This window comes from Sinocyclocheilus grahami, unplaced genomic scaffold, assembly GCF_001515645.1.
Source record: "Sinocyclocheilus grahami isolate Dianchi unplaced genomic scaffold, SAMN03320097.WGS_v1.1 scaffold3.1, whole genome shotgun sequence".
Classification (NCBI taxonomy): Eukaryota; Metazoa; Chordata; class Actinopteri; order Cypriniformes; family Cyprinidae; genus Sinocyclocheilus; species Sinocyclocheilus grahami.
This window is the reverse complement of record NW_015505182.1, coordinates 6,172,274-6,192,162: the sequence shown is the minus strand read 5'-3', so window position 1 is coordinate 6,192,162 and position 19,889 is coordinate 6,172,274. Positions and strand designations below refer to the sequence as shown.

Sequence of the window (19,889 nt, the reverse complement as noted above, 5' to 3'; positions counted from 1 at the left end):
AAGTGATGGCCGCCAGATGTAAAGTCTGTGTGTTTGTGTGTGTGTGTGTGTGTGAGAACAGGTGTGACTGTACCCTTCTGCGCTACAGTGGAGCCTCATTTCCCATAGCCTGCCAAGTTTGCAAATTGAAGTATGTGGAGGCTCAGGTAATATTGCTGCAATTTGAGATTCACTAGCAGTCTTGAGAATACAAAACAGTGTCATGTGCTCAGACAACTGCACATGTGATCATGTACTGTACCACGGGAAAGTGACTTGTTGACACACATTCTATTAATTAATGCAGATGCAGTAATGCAAGTGATTAGTCCAACATAAATTTTGCAATAAATACAAATAATAAAATATATACCGTTCAAAATTGCTTGTGCCCACCAAGGCTGCATCAAAACAGACTGAAAAAAAATATCATGAAGATGGGAAATGTTGTTTTCTATTTTAATATATTTAAAAATTTTAGCATCATTACTCCAGTCTTCAGTGTCACATGATCCTTCAGAAATCATTCTAACATGCTGATTTGCTGCTCAAGAAATATTGTAAACTCACTTTTGATTTAATGAATTTGGCATTAAAAAAAATCAAATAAGTAAAATAATAAAAAAAAAATCTTAGTGACCCCCAAATTTTGGAAAATAAATAAATACATTTATAATTCAAAATTTGACCTATATATTATAATGATACACTGTATATAAATTAATGTCTTCTATTTCAGTGAGTATTAAATATATCCCATCTCAATCAGTATAAAATAAAATAAATCTTACTGGCAACAAACATTTTTAACTATATATTCTAATTGTATTTATAAATTAATACTTACAATTCTGTGTCTTGTCTACTAACTCAACCAGTTTGAATGAATGAATGAATGAATACTTACTGAATTTAAACTATATACATTTCTGTATCTGTCAACTACCTCAGTTAGCATTCTTAATTCAGCTTCAGTTTGTGCAAAATCAGTCAACTACAGACAAATGTTTGTAATGTATAGTGATATTATATAAAAAAAAAAATATTAAAAAATAATTATATTATTTATTATATATATAATTATATATAATTATATATATAATAAAAAAAAATAAAAAAAAATAAAGCTAAATAAATATCCCCGGTACATTTCAAGCTATTTTCCGCTCAGTTTTCTCTTTGCAAATATATTTAGGCATAGTCCAGTTTCTGGAGTTTGCACTAGACTTTCTTCATCGCGCTTGTGAGTGATATTATCTTGAAATGACATTTAAGCTTCACTTGGACCACTCGTTCAAGCCAATGCAGATGAAGCTGCCAACTCCACCAATTAATCTAGTTAAAAACACACAAGTATGCTCAAAGTTCCTGAGCTTCACGACCTCTGGCCAGAACTCATACCAGCCACCCCAAAGTCCACTGGTCCAGCTGACTTTTTAAAAATGCTGCCAGTTCCAAAATTATTACGAGGTTTATGCCAGCTTTCCCCCATGAGATCACGTAGCAGATAACAGATGACACACTGGGTTAGAGTTCCCTCAGATCTCATCCCAAAGTAAATGGCAACCAAGGTTAATTGGCTTCTCTGGACTCCCCAGAGGCTGATCGACGGTATCAAAATTGTTTTGCTTTTGTTAAGTGCGGAGGGTGATGGGTTTAATCAAGGCATTAAGTAAAAGAGATTTAGTCACCAGCAGTGATTTTGTCTCCGCTCCTGGCATTCGACTGTCCACTGTGCATCCAATTAAAATCAATGCGAACTATAATTGCATTTTATAGTAATTGGGTGGTGCAAACATATTCAATCAACAGACTGGGACATACATTGCACCACCTAAAGCTTTCATCCACCTTACCTATAATAGCAAATGTACTTTTGGCACAATGCATCTGTGAATGCATTAAAAATGAACATGACACACAATTGAACTATTATTGGTTAACTCTCGTAGAAATTAATTTAGGTGTAGGTATTCTGTCTTTTCAGCTTCAAGCCAAATATCCATGCAAAGAAGAGTGGGCAATTTATTTCTTTTTATCTCCCTTTCATCTTTTTCTACTTTTTTTCTTGCTTTAAGGGTTGAGGTGTTGATTAAAAACGCATCTGAAAACCCACTTACAGGTTAGCGTGGCTGCATTTTTTTTACATGCTGCATTTTCAGGTTTAGACTTTTCTCCAGATATCCACTCATTGGGGGCGAATTGAATTTGGGCTCATCGATAATTCAATCTTCATAGGTTTTTTTTTTCCTTTTATCTGGCTCAGAGAAAAGAGCAGAACAAGTTAGTTGTGTGAAATGTTAGCCTGTGTAGAAATGCTTCATCCACACATCTCTAGCACATTTGTAGTCTTACATATTTTTTTGTAATACATTTTTTACATTTAATGTCAAAAAAATATGAAATCATAAAAAGGTAAGTTATTTACTGACCACATATTAAACAATCACAATTTTACACTACCCCGTCAAAGGTTTGCATTTAAGATTTTTTTATGTTTTTGGACAAAGTCTCTTATGCTCTCCAAGCACAGGCGGAGAGTGAACTCCAGGGTGAGGCTAAAAGCAGCCAAATGTAATAAACATCATAAACCCGTCTTTTTAGGCAAGAGCCAGACATGGGTGTCATGTAGGCTAATAAAATATGTTTAATGAAAGAGAACAGAAAGAGAACGCACACGCACTCAACAAAACTGATGAGTTTCAGCGATGACTCATCTGAACGCCTCTGATTGGCCATTGCATTCCTAAGCTCAACTGAAATGTGTGTGATTGGTTAAAATGCGCAACACTGTAAAAACGCCTAAAAAGAAATACGGTGCAACATGAGCAGATCTTAATGACGCAATCGACAAAAAAAATATGAAATCATAAAAAGGTAAGTTATTTACTGACCACATATTAAACAATCACAATTTTACACTACCCCGTCAAAGGTTTGCATTTAAGATTTTTTTATGTTTTTGGACAAAGTCTCTTATGCTCTCCAAGCACAGGCGGAGAGTGAACTCCAGGGTGAGGCTAAAAGCAGCCAAATGTAATAAACATCATAAACCCGTCTTTTTAGGCAAGAGCCAGACATGGGTGTCATGTAGGCTAATAAAATATGTTTAATGAAAGAGAACAGAAAGAGAACGCACACGCACTCAACAAAACTGATGAGTTTCAGCGATGACTCATCTGAACGCCTCTGATTGGCCATTGCATTCCTAAGCTCAACTGAAATGTGTGTGATTGGTTAAAATGCGCAACACTGTAAAAACGCCTAAAAAGAAATACGGTGCAACATGAGCAGATCTTAATGACGCAATCGACAGTCTATTTATTTTCACTTTGTTAGCAACAGACGTAATAGATTTAATTTGTTTGTGCAGGGGCATTTTTGCCCCAAGTCCCCATGGCCAGAGGAAGGCTAATGTCGATAGCCTTGAAGGATAGCCAAAAATGTTAAGCAGCACAATGGTTTTCAACATTGATGTACAGCCCGGTTTAAATACTCAGCACACCATCAAACTTAGCTTTTTGAGTCTAGCTTTTAGCTTTTTGTGGCTAGTATTTAGCTTTTCGCTTCTAGTCATGCTTTTTAGTTATATGCTTTTTAGCCAGCGCTTCTTAGCGCTTTTTGAGCGTGCTCTGGCTTGCACGCCATCTCCTCCAAAACCATGAGGAGAAACGCCACCTAGTCTCGTCAAACTTTACTTCTATTTCTTTACTTTAGTTTATTTTATTTTCCGTTGAGAGTTTTGTGTGTTCCGAGTTAAGTTTGCCTAACGCCGCATCTCCGAAAGAGTGCAGTCTAAAAATTCAACTGCAGACCACAGCTTCGGTCGCCAGCCAACGCCCAATCACTGGCTTCCCAAGACTGAACCTCCAGCCAATCAGAAAAGCGGGAAACCCCTTTCGGCAACCAGACAAGGAAGGGAACCCCGCACACAGGAAAGCAAGTACCTCCAGATCCTAGCTGAACTGGTGCATTTAATATAAATTTTAACCTAATTGAGGAACTCAGTGCGAGGATTAACTAAGTGACTGATGGTTGTTCAGATCTATGCAATTGCACATATTGCTGTAAACTTGGGATTTCACATTTTCATTCTCTTAAACTAATTATTTCCTCACTTTCTCTCTTTCTGCAACTTGTGTGAATGCGTGTGTTCATGTGTTAGATTAGTTTATATGTCTTAGATTTATCCAATAAAGCCTTATTTATATTGAAAAGAGAAGTATCTTGTGTTTTGTGCTCACAAGTTAATGTCTTAAACTGCCGATCTTGTTACTATGCTAATTAATAGTGTTTTCACTATATTTCCATTGCAGAATTGATGTCATACGGCTCGTTCAATGACTCGCTGGCCGTCTCAGTGATCAGCCGTAAAACAGTGATTCTGTCCTAATTCCCTTACAAATTCTAAGAGTTCCCTTTAAAATCTTAAATGATTCCCTTTGAGCTAAATTTACCTGTTTCCCTTACATTGATAATAATAAGAAATGTTTCTTGAGCAGCAAATCAGCATGTTACATCGTGTCCTAACTAAATGCGATGCCACGACACGCGATATAAGGTATCTTTTCCATGTTAATCAGAGTTTTTGTCCTAAAAAAGCCGCAACGGCGACACGCAAAGTTTGTATTTTAGAAATGGCTTAAATTTATGTGACATCGTGGCTGGAACAACAACATACAAACCAAAGCATAGGCCTACAGCAAGCCAGCAAATTCAAAGTTTTTAAGATCACAAGGAATCCTGTCCACACTTTGACTGGTAGTCTAACTTCAGTCAAGTGTGTTCACATATTGTGAAGCCGCCTATAACAGAGGGCTTGTTTTGAAGGTGCGATCACTGTGATTGTCAGACAATCAGGCGCATCCCACCTTGAGAGGTGTTGTTTGGCTTTGTCTACAGCCTACCTCTTACAGCAGATGGCCAAGGGAAGTTGTTTCATTACCACTGTATCCTAAGGGTTCGCAATCGATTCGCTCTCTCTTTGTCCTTCTCCATCTTGGCTTATATTACTAGCAGTTCATTTGACACACAGGAAATAGAAGGTCAAACAGACTGCATTGTAGAATCGCAATGTGCTCTGTTGTATACTGCACATTTCGCCAGGTTGTATTACATGGATATAGAAAAATAGCACACTATGCACAGTAAACATACTATACACTGCAGAAATAATATGTAAAATTGTAATGTAAGAAAATAAAAATGTAATTATTTATAATTAAAATTATTTCACAATATTGTTTGTATTGCACTTTTGATTGATGAAAGAGTCTCATTTTAACTGACACTAAACTAGTAGTGTACATGCATCTTTTTGATTTGCAAACCTGTAATTATACAAGTTATATTAAAAATACAATATAAAATTCTCAATTTAATCGAATAAAAATGTGAATTTTATAATTTTATGTGCGTGAAAATTTTGGCCCGTCTTAAGAAGCAGAAACAATCCTTATGTTGACCCTGAGTGCAGTATTCATACATTGCCATACTTTTATTTCTGCATAAATATACCAAAACCATTGGTCATCTGCACTCATAAGCTCTTAGAAAGCTCCATTTATTAAATATAATTATGAAATGTATGTACACCATTAATTTACAGTAGTCATATAGAAAAAAAAAACAGCCATAGAATTCATTCTCAATAGAAAGCAAGTGTTTTTTCTTTTTTTGTGTGTGTACTGTTTTTTTATATAGATATAATGCACTTCAATAAGGACGAGATTTCGTTCCTGGGGCACGCTGGGTACGCTCAGTTGCGAGACCAGCTCGATTACGGTGGGAAAGTGAATTAAACTGCCTGAATCTGCCCGGCCCATGGGAATTAGGATACACACAAATGACTCATATTCCATCCCTCAGCCGCCGCTGATATATTCTTATAATCCTTTGCTGGGTAATCCCAGCCTTTAGCGGCTCCTAGCCCCAGTCAATAGTTTCAACATCAAATGTGGGGTTGTCGGATGCGGACATCTTTAATCTTTTTTTTTTTTTTGGACATGTTGAGCGATGATCGATCCTTTAAAAACAACATCTGGGAAGGTCTGCCACTCTGCCACAAAACCATTCTCTCAGAACCCTCTCCGCTGGGGTTTCAGTCCATTAGCTTAAGCCCACTCTATATGCAGGCTCTGAGACAGACAGGTTTGAGCAGGCACACTGGATAAAGACGATTCAGAGTGATGCTTCAGCCCTCCTGCTGTGCTGTTTGCTTGGAACGTGTGTGCTGTGCATGTATAACCTATTATTATGCCTGTAAAATACAGCTCTGTCATCATCCAGGAGGCCGGTGCATGCTTACTTTCACGTAAGCTTGACTCTCTTCGTAGAAAATAAGCAAACAAACAAAAATGTCTCTGTTGTAATTTCTTGTGCCTGTTGGGTCATTGCTGGCCTTTGATTGGCTGCTCAGCTTGCAGTGTAGATAATACAGTGCGGTGGGTTTGGTAGCATGTACACTGGCGACAGGCTGTTTGATTAAAGGCCAGGCACGAGATGGCAAGGTCAGATGTAGTATTCTTTGCTGTCGTGGTTGGGTTTGTGCAGGTCCAGTGCAGCCCGGTATGGAGGATGCTCCATGCTGGGTCGGTGCATCTTTCCGGTGATTACGGGGGGCGCTGGAGTCCGTCGGTGACGATACAGGAAGCGGATGATGAAGGCCAACGCACAGAGGGTGATGAACACCACTGCAGCCACTACTCCTGTTCATTAGATAAATTAAGAGGTGGCATGTAAAAATGAAAACATGCTAAATATGAATAAATTACACTGGTTCACTACTTTGAATGCAATGGTGTGGCTTTGTAAATGTATCTTGATCGCTCTACAGTGCAGTGCTGCAGTGGAACAAATGAGAACAGCATGAAATAAAACTAAACTAAAGATGTATGAGGCTGTTCATTTCTAAGGATGGTTTATTACTTGTCAGATCTGAGTATTATTTTGAAAAGTTTTTCCCAGAGCACAATATCATGGGGATCTATACCTCCGAGTACTGCCAAGTCATTTTGATGAGCCTTTTTCAGTGGATCTTTGCCTCGGTCTGTTTTTGCCGAGTCATCTGCAAGCAGAGAACGAGAGCGAGAGGAAGACAATGAATTGGCTTTTGATTCTTTTCAGCAGGCTGAAAAACACTGTTATTTTTGAGTCTCATGCAGTGTGGAAACTATTAAAAAGGATCATTTACCTGACCGTGTGTGTGTATCGCTTAAAGTGTTCGAGCTGGATACCGTCCCACAACTTGATGCTTCCAGGCGGCCGATAACAGTAACTAACGGGCTTTGGCTGTTTTGCAGGGCTGCCTTCAGAGGGGTAGCCTGATTAAACTGCACGGAGGACAAGCAGCCAATAAACCCTCTCAATCCAGCCTGAACCAGTTCCTTATCAGTAATGTTAATACCTGAAAAAGGAAAAATAATTGAGGAACTGAACTTAAATGTGATGCGTGTAATATTTACATATATTAAAATATATTCTCCCATGCCAGGTTAATATGCAGAGACAACGACACTGCTATTCAAAAGTTTGGGGACAGCATGATATTTTTTTTTTCTGTAGGACATTTTTTTAAAGAAGTCTCTTATGCTCACCAAAGCTGCATTTATTTGATCAAGAATACAGTAAAAATGTTAGTACAATTTAAATTAACTGTTTATGTCATATAAAATTAAATGTATTTCTATGATAGCAAAGCTGAATTTTAAGCATCCATTACTCAAGTCTTCAGTGTCACATGAAATAGATTTTTTAAAGATTTGATGATTAAAAAAAAGTCTTTACTGTCACTTTTGACCAATTTAATGCAAGCTTGCTGAATAAAAGTATTTTTTTTTTAAAACAACTTTCCAAAAAAAACAAAATTTGCATGGTAATCTACTGTATAAATAAACCATTTCTATGTTTACTCTTCTGAGAAAAGAGTAACCAAAACAAGGCTCTGTTAGTAACTTTGGCTCAACAAATGGCATGAGTTTAGAGTGAAATTAGCTGTTTGTCTGACTAATGGGAGACAAGGAGAGTAATTTGAGAGTAATTATGCATTTCACCTTTAAATTAATTCAAAGTCAACTGTTTATGTAACCACTCCACAGCTTTAATTTTAAAAGGAGCCGACTGCAGAATCACACAAGTAACCTCTAATCTGCTTAATAACCTTTTTAAGAAGCTTCATTATTATATTACTCAAGTCCCTTTTTTAGTGTCTACAAAGCCTTTCTAAAACAGAATAAATCAGCACATTCAGTGCCAGTTCCTTTTCTATTTTCTGTAATGACTAATGAGTCTAAAAGGGGCTTGTTGTAGTTCTGTGAGTGCTTTATTGCTCATTTGTATTAAATGTTCACTCGCCTCTATCAAAGCACTGGGGTTCGTGCCACTTTCAGACCCTCCTTATTGCCTATCAGGTAAAAAGAAAAACTTTCCTAGGCAACACTGAGACATTCCATTTGGCTTTGACTTGGCAACTCACCTGTGACGGCACTGTCAAAAGTGTGCCTCCCTACTCAGACAACAACCCACCCTGTCCTAACCTGCCTGGATTCAAACACCTGACACCACATCAGTGAAATAGAAATGTGTGAAACAGCACACAAGGAACATGAAGAAATGGAGTCCTCTTCAAAAGCCTGTCAGAAGCTCACCTTGGATTCTCCCCAGAATCACTGACCTCGCCGGGCTGAGAGCAGATCCAGGAGACAGGCTGTACTGCTGGGTTATTGTGTTGTCAATCTGGAAAGGGACAAATAATGGCAGATAACTTGGGAAAGATTGATAATAGATTTATCAATAGATAGGTCACAGGAAGAAAAAAAAACATCTCAGGTCGCTATGACACACGTTTAGAAATATCATTTATATGTTGCAAGAACTTTAAAATTTCAGATAAGTTATCAGACAAGAATAAAAGTCATCCGTTCTCATTCCTGTAGAGAGTCAAGTATAGGAGGTCAAGTAACACTACTTTAAAAATCAGATACTGCCCACTGTGTTAAAACTCACCTGGACAAGGAGCTCCTGTCCCTTTCGATTGATTTTGACCCAGTGGAACCGTCCGTCTGCTAGACTGGATGACACTGGGCTGAACGTTTCTGTTTGTTTTTCTTTGTTCAACAAGTATCGTATTTGCAGGCTGCCTGGGAAATCAAAGTAAAAGCTATTGACTTAAAGTCATAAGGTATTTGTTCAATACAATAAATGCAGAGTTGTAACATGACAAGGAGAAATAATGTTTTAAATTTACAGAGTAATGGGTTGCAATACAAATTCCAACAGGGTGTTTCAAGACCCCAGTGTAAAGTGTTTTTGTATCACCGTGATCTTTTTCATGGCTACTAACCAAAGAAATAAATGAATGGACAAGAAATATTGAGTTGAAATCGTTCAGTTAAGTAAGAATAAATGATGGTATGTTGATACAAGAAATATTACACTAGAATAAATATGTAAGAAATTGTCTGATTAGGACAACGTTTCATTATGTTTAGTGATCATAATAAAATATTGATAAATATAAAAAGAGACTTTAACACTAGTGTTTTCTATTCCTTTTCTATTCTTTCTATTATTGGGGAGGGGGGGATAAGGGTGCCCACCCCCTTCCCCAGTGGTATTGTCATGGCGCGGGACGCGCCTTCTGGGAGGGGGGAGTAATATCACGTTTATGGTCGGTTTTGTTTTTGTTTTCTGTGTTTCCATCATCCCTGCCTAGTTAGTTTCCATGGTTTTTGATTAATTAGCTCCACACCTGTTTCTGTTCTCCCTAATTACATTCCACTTGTTTATAAGCCCTGTCTGTTCCTTAGTTCTCTGTCTGCTATTATTTGTGTTTGTTCGTCGATGATGTGCTACGTGTGGTCCTGACTGCTGTGTGAAGATTAAAGTCTGTGTATCGCAATTCTCCTGCGTTCTCCGTGTTCCTTGTTCCTCGCTCTGTGCTCCTTACAGTAGCATACCGTGACACACAGAGGTAAGAAGTTTTTTGTAGTTGGTCATCAGGTTTGCACACATCTCAGGAGGGATTTTGATCCAATCCTCTTTACAGATCCTCTCTAAATCCTTAAGGTTTCTTGGCTGTCGTTTGGCAACTCAAAGTTTCAGCTCCCTCCATATATTTTCTATAGGATTGAGGTCTGGAGACCGGCTAGGCCACTCCATGACCTTAATGTGCATCTTCTTGAGCCACTCCATGACCTTAATGTGCATCTTCTTGAGCCACTCCTTTGTTGTCTTGGCAGTATGTTTTGGGTCATTGTCATGCTGGAAGACCCATCCATGACCCATCTTCAGTGTTCTGGCTGAGGGAAGGAGGTTCTTGTCCAAGATTTTCGGGCCTGTACATGTGCCTTCTTGAGCAGGGGGCCTTGCGGGCGCTGCAAGATTTCAGTCCATTGCGTAGTGTTACCAATGTTTTTCTTTGGTGACTGTGGTCCCAACTGCCTTAATATCATTAACAAGCTCCTCCTGTGTAGTTCTGGGCTGATCCCTCACCTTTCTCATGATCATCCTTACCCCATGAGGCATCTTGCACGGAGCTCCAGACCGAGGCCGATTGATGGTTGTTTTGTATTACTTCCATTTCTGAATAATCACACCAACTGTTGTCTCCTTCTCACCAAGCTTCTTGTTGATGGTCTTGTAGCCCATTCAAGCCTTGTGCAGATCTACAATCTTGTCTCTGGGATCCTTTGACAGCTCTTTGGTCTTGCCCATGGTGGTGGGAGAGGTTGGAATGGAAGATACAGATTGTGTGGACAGGTGTCTTATACACCTAATGAGTTGACATCTTAAAGTGGCAGGACTAATCTGTGTTCCACATGGGCACATAACCAATCTGTGGGAGCCAGAATTCTTGCTGGTTGGTAGGGGATCAAATGCTTATTTCACTCACTGAAATGCAAATCAATTTCTAACCTTTATATAATGTGTTTTTTCTGGATTTTTTTGGTTGATATTCTGTCTCTATGCGTTAAAATAAACCTACCATAAAAGTTACAGACCCTTCATTTCTTTGTAAGTGGGCAAACATACAAAATCAGCAGGGGATCAAATAAATATTTTCCCCACTGTACCCACCCCACTGAACGTGATTTTGAGGGGGCCCCATAGCAAATTTCAGTGCACAGGGCCCAGAATTCCTAGCAACGGCCCTGGTTGCAAGAACCTTCCATTTAGATGCCTTTTGCTCTTTAGGTAAAGGGTGTGGGTCTTACACAGAGAGAAAAAGAGCATATGTGTATATGATGCGCTTTAATGGATATGTGTGATTTTCAAGCATATTGAGGTGCCAGGTTGATACAGCACGCCAACAAGAAAGGTAAAGGGTGTGAAATTGAAGAAAAAAAGCACAAAACATTTTTTTTCCTTGACTACTTTTAGGAATAAGGGAACAACTCTGATGTATTTTCACTGCTCTGTAAAAACCTAATTTGCATAGCTATAATTAAATTTTTAGTGCTCAAAGGAAGACAGATATTGCATATATTACCGTTTGGGGTCAGTACTTTTTTAAAAAAGAAATTAAAACTTTTATTCAGTAGCGATCCATTACTTTAATCAAGAGTGACAGTAAAGACATTTATAGAATTACAGAAGATATTTTTTTTTATATATATATATATATATATATATATATATATTCTGTTCTGTTAATCAAGCAATTCTGGAAAAAAATATTAAGCACCACATCAAATCAGCATATTAGAAGGATTTCTGAAGAATCATGTGACACTGAAGACTGGAATAATGACTAAAATATACTGCAATAGAAAACAGTTATTTTTCTATGTAACAATATTATGGGCTTTATTGCATTTTTGATCAAATGCCATGAGTGGGGGTGGGGGGTAATTGAGAAGGAATGGGGGAAAGTCACGTGAGAGAAGACAATGCCTCCATGATTGTATATGACTGGTTATGTTTGGCTGTGATTGGTTTATGCGATAAATCCCGCCTCTTGTGTTCGTGTGCGTTCGCGAATCAGTCTGAATGATATAATGGCGTTAATGGGAAGACTGATTTAAAAAAGCAAGTAAACAACTCACACCCTTAGATATAATCACTTTGTTACGTCAAAATAAGACGTAATGGCCTGAAAACATGATCTGTGCAAGTTTTTAAGTGAATAATCAGCTTGGTAAAATTTTAAGTAAATTTCTGCATCTGTGACCAATATTTACTGAGCTTTGATGACTGATGACCCGAAAAATGTGAAAATAGTTAAAAGTTAACTATTAAAAACAAAAGCCGAACATAAGTTAAATAAACTATATTGTTTAAATTGTTACTTCCTTGAGTTATTATTTTGGAATAAATGTAAAACACCAACCTGATGAGATTCATACTTAGCTTTAATAAATAGAATATTGATTACATCGTTAATGTAAAAATATAAAATAGAATTGGGTTTTTTTCCTGACAGTGTAAGTAATGTTTATTTAAACAAGAAAATGTGACTGAGACATGAATTTAGATTTGATAAAAAAAAAAACTTTGAGAACTTTACCTCCTCATTTCAGAACACCACCACACACCAATGATGCGCACACACCTTTCAACTTTCAACCTGCTTGATATAGGTTTGTAACAGGATGAGCAAATTATGACTATTCCGCGAGGTTTAGAATATGACTTGGTACCGTTTGATGTTAGCATAACAGCCATATAGTGCTGGTCCACAGTATGCGCTGTCAGGATCAAGGCTGGCACATGATGCGTCAAAAACCCAAACGACACTTTCTCTTGAGATTTGGTAACTTCAGCATCATGGAAACCGGCCGGTGATCTTCTGGCTTCCTCATTCAGTATTCCGGAAAATGTCTCCTGGAGAGTGAACAGGACTGAAGATCCACTTTCAAAGGAAGCTGCTAGAGCTGTGATGGACATGGACACAGAGAGACAAAGCAGTCCCTGGTGAACTTCACTGATAATATCATCATCATCGTCTTTATGCAAATTCAGATTGCATGCAAACTCTATGTCTCATCTGTCATTATTTGAGCTATAAAAAACAACAACATTAGCATTGTTTCCTCCCCAACCACAGATGAGACCGTAGCGGAGAGGTGTCCTACTGATTCTGTCCGTCTCTTCTCATTTTCTGGTAATCTATTCTAGTTAGCAGTAAACAGCCGTGGCTTGAGCGGACCCGTCGCGACATCGCATTGTAAAGAAACAAAGCCATTACATCACTAATCTGACTGACAGGCTGCTGGATGGGTATGAGGCAGACGAATGGCCGCTGTAATTAAATTCCATTTGTCAGTTAAAGCTTTTCTGCCAAGGCCCGTCAGCCCAGCCTCAATGAATTCAAGGTTAATACGCCATCAAGGGCATGTTGTCATCCACTGGTGGCCGACCCTCCTGATCTAATAGAAAACGAAAAGTTGTCTAAAACAGATGAAATTGAGAAATTTCTATAGAGTATATAGTGGGTTGACTTTCATTCCTTTTGTACACATTTTTGGTACAGACGTCTCCTATTGTGAGACCCATGTCACATCCAACAGCTCACGGCAAGCCTTGGATTAAACCGATATATATCAACTCCTATAGAGTCTTGATTTAATTTCTCTCTGTAGGCTTTGATCTAATTGTGTGATTTTACAGTGTAAATCCAATAAAAACACTTCCACCATCAGAAACGCCAACACTTGAGAGCTACAAGCATCTGAGGCATGCTTAAGTCCAGAATGCCTTTTTTATTTAGCTCTTTTTGATTGGTGCAAAAAGACCAATGAAAGCGCGCTCGCCCGGAGGCCATTGTAACCTCACCTATTCTGCAGTGTGGCCCATCGAAGGCTGTCTGCGTGCAGTCGCAGGTGTAACTGCTCCTCTCTTCCACACATCTCCCTCCATTATGGCAGACGCTGTCGCTGGTGCAGTGACCCGGGCAGCCGGAATTCACCCCCGGGGTGGTCTTTGCACGTTCATACAGGTCAAGGGTAACCCCGTTAATGGTGAGGGAACGTAAGCAGCCCAGAAATCCCCTCTGCCTAGAAGCTGTTCCTCCTAATGGGGAGAGTACAATGATTAATTGTCATAGGCAAAGTAGAAAGCCAAGGCTTTTGAAGTCCATAATATTGTCGTTCTCAGAAAAACAGTTCAGTTTATGTGCCATGTGTGTCCCAGCTACTGACTTAATTACCTGAATTTAATATTATTATTTGATAGTTTTACTCTGTTTAGTGTGTAAACAAAAATTTAAATATTTGATTAATATATAACCATACTTTAACATCAATTTACATGTTCCTACTCATCACCACTGCACATTAATAGGTTTTATAGGTTAAAATTTTACCTGCTTTTATGGCATTACATTATCGTGCCTTATTCTATAAATGTTTTATAAATGCGCTATTTGTCTTTTTCTCTGCATGTTCTGTTGAACTCTCAAAAGAATGATCTGCTTTTTGTGACACTGTATTTAAGGGAGTGACAGCATAACATTTCCTGATCATGTTTTTAACAGAGATAAGTTTACTGAAAAGCATGGTTCTAGTCATAACACATACTGACTGCAAATAATGTGGTTTGGTGTGAGAGCTTAACACAAAACTTTATTGGCACAATGAAAATGTATAAAATAATGAGTTTTTTCTTAAGAGATATAAGGAGACATTTACAAGCTAAATTATTTATTTGAATACAAAAAGTACACTAGGTTTTTAAATATTTGCCTTCAAATTGCATTTATTTAATACTTATGTAATTATTTATAATTTAAATGTTGAACTAAATGTCAGATGCTGTTTATTGTGCAATACAGGACTTTTGATTATACACATGCCCAAAATACATCAGGACTTATTTTAAAAGGTCTTTACTACTTCCAGTTGCTCACTCAAACAAATGAGGGAGATAAAATATGCACCTTAAAAGCATCTAGAACATATTACATATAAGAAAACAAGTTAAACTTTGTTATAATTCATGAACAGATGATCATAAGCAATAGCTGGGTATAAATGTGCGGAATTCACTTATTGCAACTGCTTTGAAACTGCAAGCCCACAGAACGCCCACAAGAACATGCCACATTTTTACTTTGAAACGTGCAGTGCTTGCATTCATTTCATTAATTCAGAGACTAATTAAGTTTAATAATCACATTAGGCCATAACGCGATTCCTGTTTTTCCATCCCCAAATTTAATAATTAATTTGTTATACAGTTTAATAAATGTATGAATTTTTTTAAGACCTTAAATTTGATCAAACTGAATTGAATACTTTTAAGGACCTGCAAGGACTTACTTTTTATTTGCACACATGCTTCTAAATACATTTTACAGTTTGCACAAATCTATTTGTAGTTGCAAAATTGCAAGTGAAATGCTTGCACTGTAATAATATTTTTGCACTGATCTTCAACCCAGTAACATTTATCAACACCATGGTTCCTGACTTATGAATATGATCACAGATTCCTTCTATTTAAATTATCTACATTTTCTCTGTTCCCAGAGGTATTCTTAGCTCAAGCTAAAGTACACACGGTGTTATTTTTTCATTATTAGTGAAATTTGCTCGATTACATGTCTGCGCACCCACAAAGAGTTGACTGCTGAGCTGAAGACGGTAGGGTCTCTCAGATGGTGCTTCATTTTGCTTCGGCGGCAGGGAGTCAACCTGTAGAGAAGCTTCTTTCACATTTCGTTCAGCACGAATATAATGCAACTGACGATCGTTCAAAGCTACAGGTGAATGAACGGTAAGGATTATTGGTCCGTCCCCTAGGTCGAAAGCGAAGTTCACTGTATATGGAGCTGAGAAAGAAAGGAAGAAAAAAAAATCACCCTATGTGGTTTAAACAAAAGTATTACAATGAAGTTCATTGAAAGTTCACTGAATGCACTTCTTGAAAGGGCCTCTGAGCACTTCACAACAAACATGCTGAAACCCTTATTTATTATATATTATTACCCAATATATTATCCTTAAAATGAACTATTATGTAATTTGCTTTACAATTAAAATGACAAACAAATAAATAAAGGTATTTTTTATATATAAAACTGTTATTTTTCTTATGCAAATTTGCTAGTTACATTTACACTTACAATTTAGATATTTCTTTGAAAAAAAAGAATAAGAAAAACAGACATTTTTGTTTGAAAGTAATGTTTAAAGAAGCACTCACAACTCAGTTCCAGCCTTATGAAGTCTCTGACACCCAGATTCTCCAAGAAGACTCCTGAGAGAGCACTAGTTTTGAAAAAGAGTGAAATATCGACACTTAGTTCAGCTTGGAGGGTGGGGAAATGCAGATAGGAGGACTCCTGGTAAAAAGATGCAGAGTTCCAGAAAAATCCTGCAGCAGAGGGACAGGCAAGAAAGCACACAGCGTGTTGAAAAACAAATTGTGCACTGAATTCGATAAAAAAAGGTCAATCTCTTCTGCATTTTGACATATGAAAATATATTCAGTAGAGAGCCATATTACCCCCCCCCCCATTCCCCTTTTAAAATTGGTAAACAAAACACCCACGGTCGCCATAGCAACGCAGCGGTCCAATTTGGAGCTCGGCCTGCGAGTTTGTCCGGTTTGTGTCTCCAATGGCGATCTCACTAAGGGGTAAATGGTCTTTGTAAGACAGCACACCAGTATCATTTGCCCTGCAGGAGGAGAAAGAGAATGAGAGAATCAAAATGTGCAAGAGATGAGGTAATGAGCGAAGGGCTAGGAGAAAGTCTTTTTAATCTCTCTCTGAGGTAGAAGATTGCCCTCCGAGGAGCGAGTGTGCCTCACTTGTTGCTTAAAAAAACGGTAATACTTGCCCAATGGCGAGTACTAAGCTTTTTCTGCAGCATCTCGGACACTTTAACAGAAAAACTAATGAAGGGTTTTAAAGTGCACTTCCTATACAGCAATTTAATCGACTAAATCTCTGCAATCTGCCTCAAATTTCTTTCATTCAATGAAAAAATAACAATCCTGTTACCTTGCAAAGTAGGGAAAACTGTTCATTCAGTGCCATATGTGCGGGAAATTGGGTTACTTTTAAAAGGATGCCGATTTATTTTTTTCACCATGGGTTGTTTGACATTAAATAAGTTATATGTGACTGAAATGCTTGTATTGAAATGTTATATATTTTACCAATGTTAAAACTGTGCTAGATGTTACGTTTTCTGAGAGATGGATACTTATAGAGGAAGCTTTTGTGAGGTCCTTTATAAAAAAACAAACTGTGTTTATGTATAAAACATAAAAGTGACTGGAAAATATGTATTTTTGGATTTTGGGCTAGGGTCATTGAGCTATTTTTGACTGGCCATTGGGCTAGTTTTGTTACATAAAACTGGCAAATGTGATTCACTGTGAAATTAAGATTTACCAGGTGTCTTGGTCTGCATCACAGTTGCAGAAATAATTCATGTCCCTGCAGTTGCCATCCAAACTACAAGAGCACTGCTGGACCCCAGGCAGAAATCCTCCCCAATATGTTCTTTTCACTCCGTCTCTATCCAGCCACCATGACAGAGGAGTTCCATCTGAAAATGGACAAAATGCCCCAAGGATAAGAATATTTTTTACTTATCTGGCAGTAAATAATTATGCAAATAATGACAACACTGTTTGGAGTCTAATGTAATTTAGTCGTGCATGATGACATCTGGTCTCCTGCCTTTGCTGATCAGTAATAGGCACTGAGACTCCTGTCAGTCAAGTAGCTGTTATAGTATTGCTACAATGTGCGTGACCTGACATCTGCTATCACAGCAGTGCAGAGATCTGGCCAAGAGCTTAGCCAATGACAATCAGATATGCAAGATGTCTAGTGCTGGAAGTTCACCATTTGAGCGATGTTTGATCAAAGGTTGATCTTTTGCTCAAAGGCTTCACTGGATCTCCTTCCGTTAAACTGAAATGAACCTAAAGTATGAGCCGAGTGTTTGAGGAGAAGTTAACTCCAACTTAGTTAAAAGCCTAAGCATATCAACCCTGCAAAGTCAAAAGTATTAAAGCGGGGTGAGAAAAAACATATGGAATAAATTAGCATACCAGTGAATAATCTTTTTTAAGGCTTTACGCATGCAATTCAAATGCTCTCATCACGTCGCATAACCATCCCTGCATGACAAGAATTACATTCTAACCACTTTTTAAGTGAACACCATCATTCACCGTGCATCGTCGTCATGTCACACTTGAGCCCCTTTAATATCTGTGGTAATAACCTGCTGTTGTGAATCATTTAGCTGTGAGGTACTTTTTTGTTCCTTTGGAACATATTAGCCGAATTTAGAGAATTAGAATTCCTGAGGTAACATAAATCACACACTTCATAAGAAAGACCACATTTTAGCGCTACAGTACACAAAAACAATAAGATAGTCTAGAGTAATAAAGCAAGACCAACCCCAGGTGTCAAAAAGCCGAGACTTCCTGCAACGATATCTCACTTCCTGTTGGCAGTGCTCCGAGGAGGTCACGAGTGAGCGGAGATGGTACGGTGAGATGGTGTAGTTGAAGATGAGAACGAAAGGGCTGCGTGGAGTGGATCCTCGAATGTCGATGGGCCTCATGTGATCGTGCCCCACTACGGTCCAAACTTTATCTTCTGTGCAAGAAACACACACACATACACACACACAAAGACTGAAATCCCCATTGACTCGGATCGTGTATCAACCCTCTCAAGTCTGCCCTCAATCGACCGTATGTGCTCGCGAATGAAAATGAGAGATTAACGGAGTGATGGAGTCGTATGCAAATACCTGATGAATATTAAGCAGAGAACAGAAGGTCACTCATTCAGGAGAGTGTGAAATGATGAGTATGGTAGTCTACGCTAGCACCTTTCCCTATGCAAATTGAAATTGCTGCATGCGATGTCCAAAGGTGCCAGTTCGCAGTGTCTTGCAGAATTAGCATGGCTAATAGCTCCTGTAATTGAGGTCAGTTTCAAACGATTTTCTTGCCAGTGCTTGTTGGCGTCACCTGAGAGAAAAGGGTCTATTTGTATTGGGACTTTGGATCTATTAATGCATTCACCGTGAAAAGGCTAATTTTGTAATCTGGCTAAAGCTCAATGAAAGCTAACTTTGTAAAATAAAGCCAGCTTAGCCGCGCCAACATGCAGCAGGTGGTCACAGTGTATGACAGTTTCCCAGTGCTTACTTTTCTCCGCTCAGCTTGCAGCTCCAATAACCTCAGAGCCAAAGCCCGCTCCCTATGAAACTAAGAAAAATGAAGCTATCAGTCGCAGCTAGTACGCGCTGCCAGTCTCTGCAGGCAGACATGCTCCTTGACTTTTTTTCTTCCTTCACCTGCGTTTCTCCCTGCTGCTGACATAATGGGGCTTGAATTTCCCTGCATGATGATATAATGTATTACAGTCTTATCTCAGAGACAAATCAGTCTAGCATCTGATGTTGCCGAGAGGAATGTCAGAGGCCAAAAACCAAGGTCGGAGAAATTGGTGATGAAACCTGACAGGAGATGTGAGAAAACACATTGTTCCCGGTGATAGAAGATGCATCTGCTTGCCCTCACATGTCTTGGTAGGAGCTATATCTTGATATATCAAAACTGGTTATAAAGAGCTCGTTTCTAGATAGTTCCAAAATATACTTGTAATTTTTATAGTAAAAGACTGTAAAAATGCTACAGTAAAACCCTGTTAATTGGTTAACTGTAAGTTACCTTATTATATACATTGGTAAAAAATTTTTTTGTAAAATTACCATATAATTCTCACTAAAAGAATGGGTGACACAACACATATGATTATATTTTATTTAAATTGTTTCGTCCTATTTATGTTATCAGTAGTGTGCATTAGGGTCTTTTAGGTTATATTTCTGTTTTTTTTAGTTTATGTTTATTGCATTTTTTTATGGACTGACCAATTACAATGTACTCTGATTCGTCATGTGGCTTACTATTGTGCCATCTGTATT

The 19,889-nt window shown here is 38.2% G+C and overlaps 1 protein-coding gene across 1 annotated transcript in view; it reads right to left on the bottom strand.

Moving 5' to 3' along the window:
- Positions 1–5,638: 5,638 nt before the first annotated feature.
- LOC107581667 (contactin-associated protein-like 5) overlaps positions 5,639–19,889 on the bottom strand; it is an 85,510-nt gene continuing 71,259 nt past the window's right edge. The window contains exons 19-30 of the mRNA XM_016267288.1: positions 18,347–18,547; positions 17,321–17,477; positions 16,471–16,598; positions 16,123–16,293; positions 15,530–15,748; positions 13,753–13,989; positions 12,618–12,851; positions 8,983–9,116; positions 8,625–8,712; positions 7,172–7,384; positions 6,971–7,045; positions 5,639–6,686 (exon numbers count right to left, since the gene is read on the bottom strand). Of these exons, the coding sequence (XP_016122774.1) occupies positions 6,490–6,686; positions 6,971–7,045; positions 7,172–7,384; positions 8,625–8,712; positions 8,983–9,116; positions 12,618–12,851; positions 13,753–13,989; positions 15,530–15,748; positions 16,123–16,293; positions 16,471–16,598; positions 17,321–17,477; positions 18,347–18,547 (2,054 nt within the window). The 3' untranslated portion in view covers positions 5,639–6,489. The remainder of the gene's footprint in view (positions 6,687–6,970; positions 7,046–7,171; positions 7,385–8,624; positions 8,713–8,982; positions 9,117–12,617; positions 12,852–13,752; positions 13,990–15,529; positions 15,749–16,122; positions 16,294–16,470; positions 16,599–17,320; positions 17,478–18,346; positions 18,548–19,889) is intronic.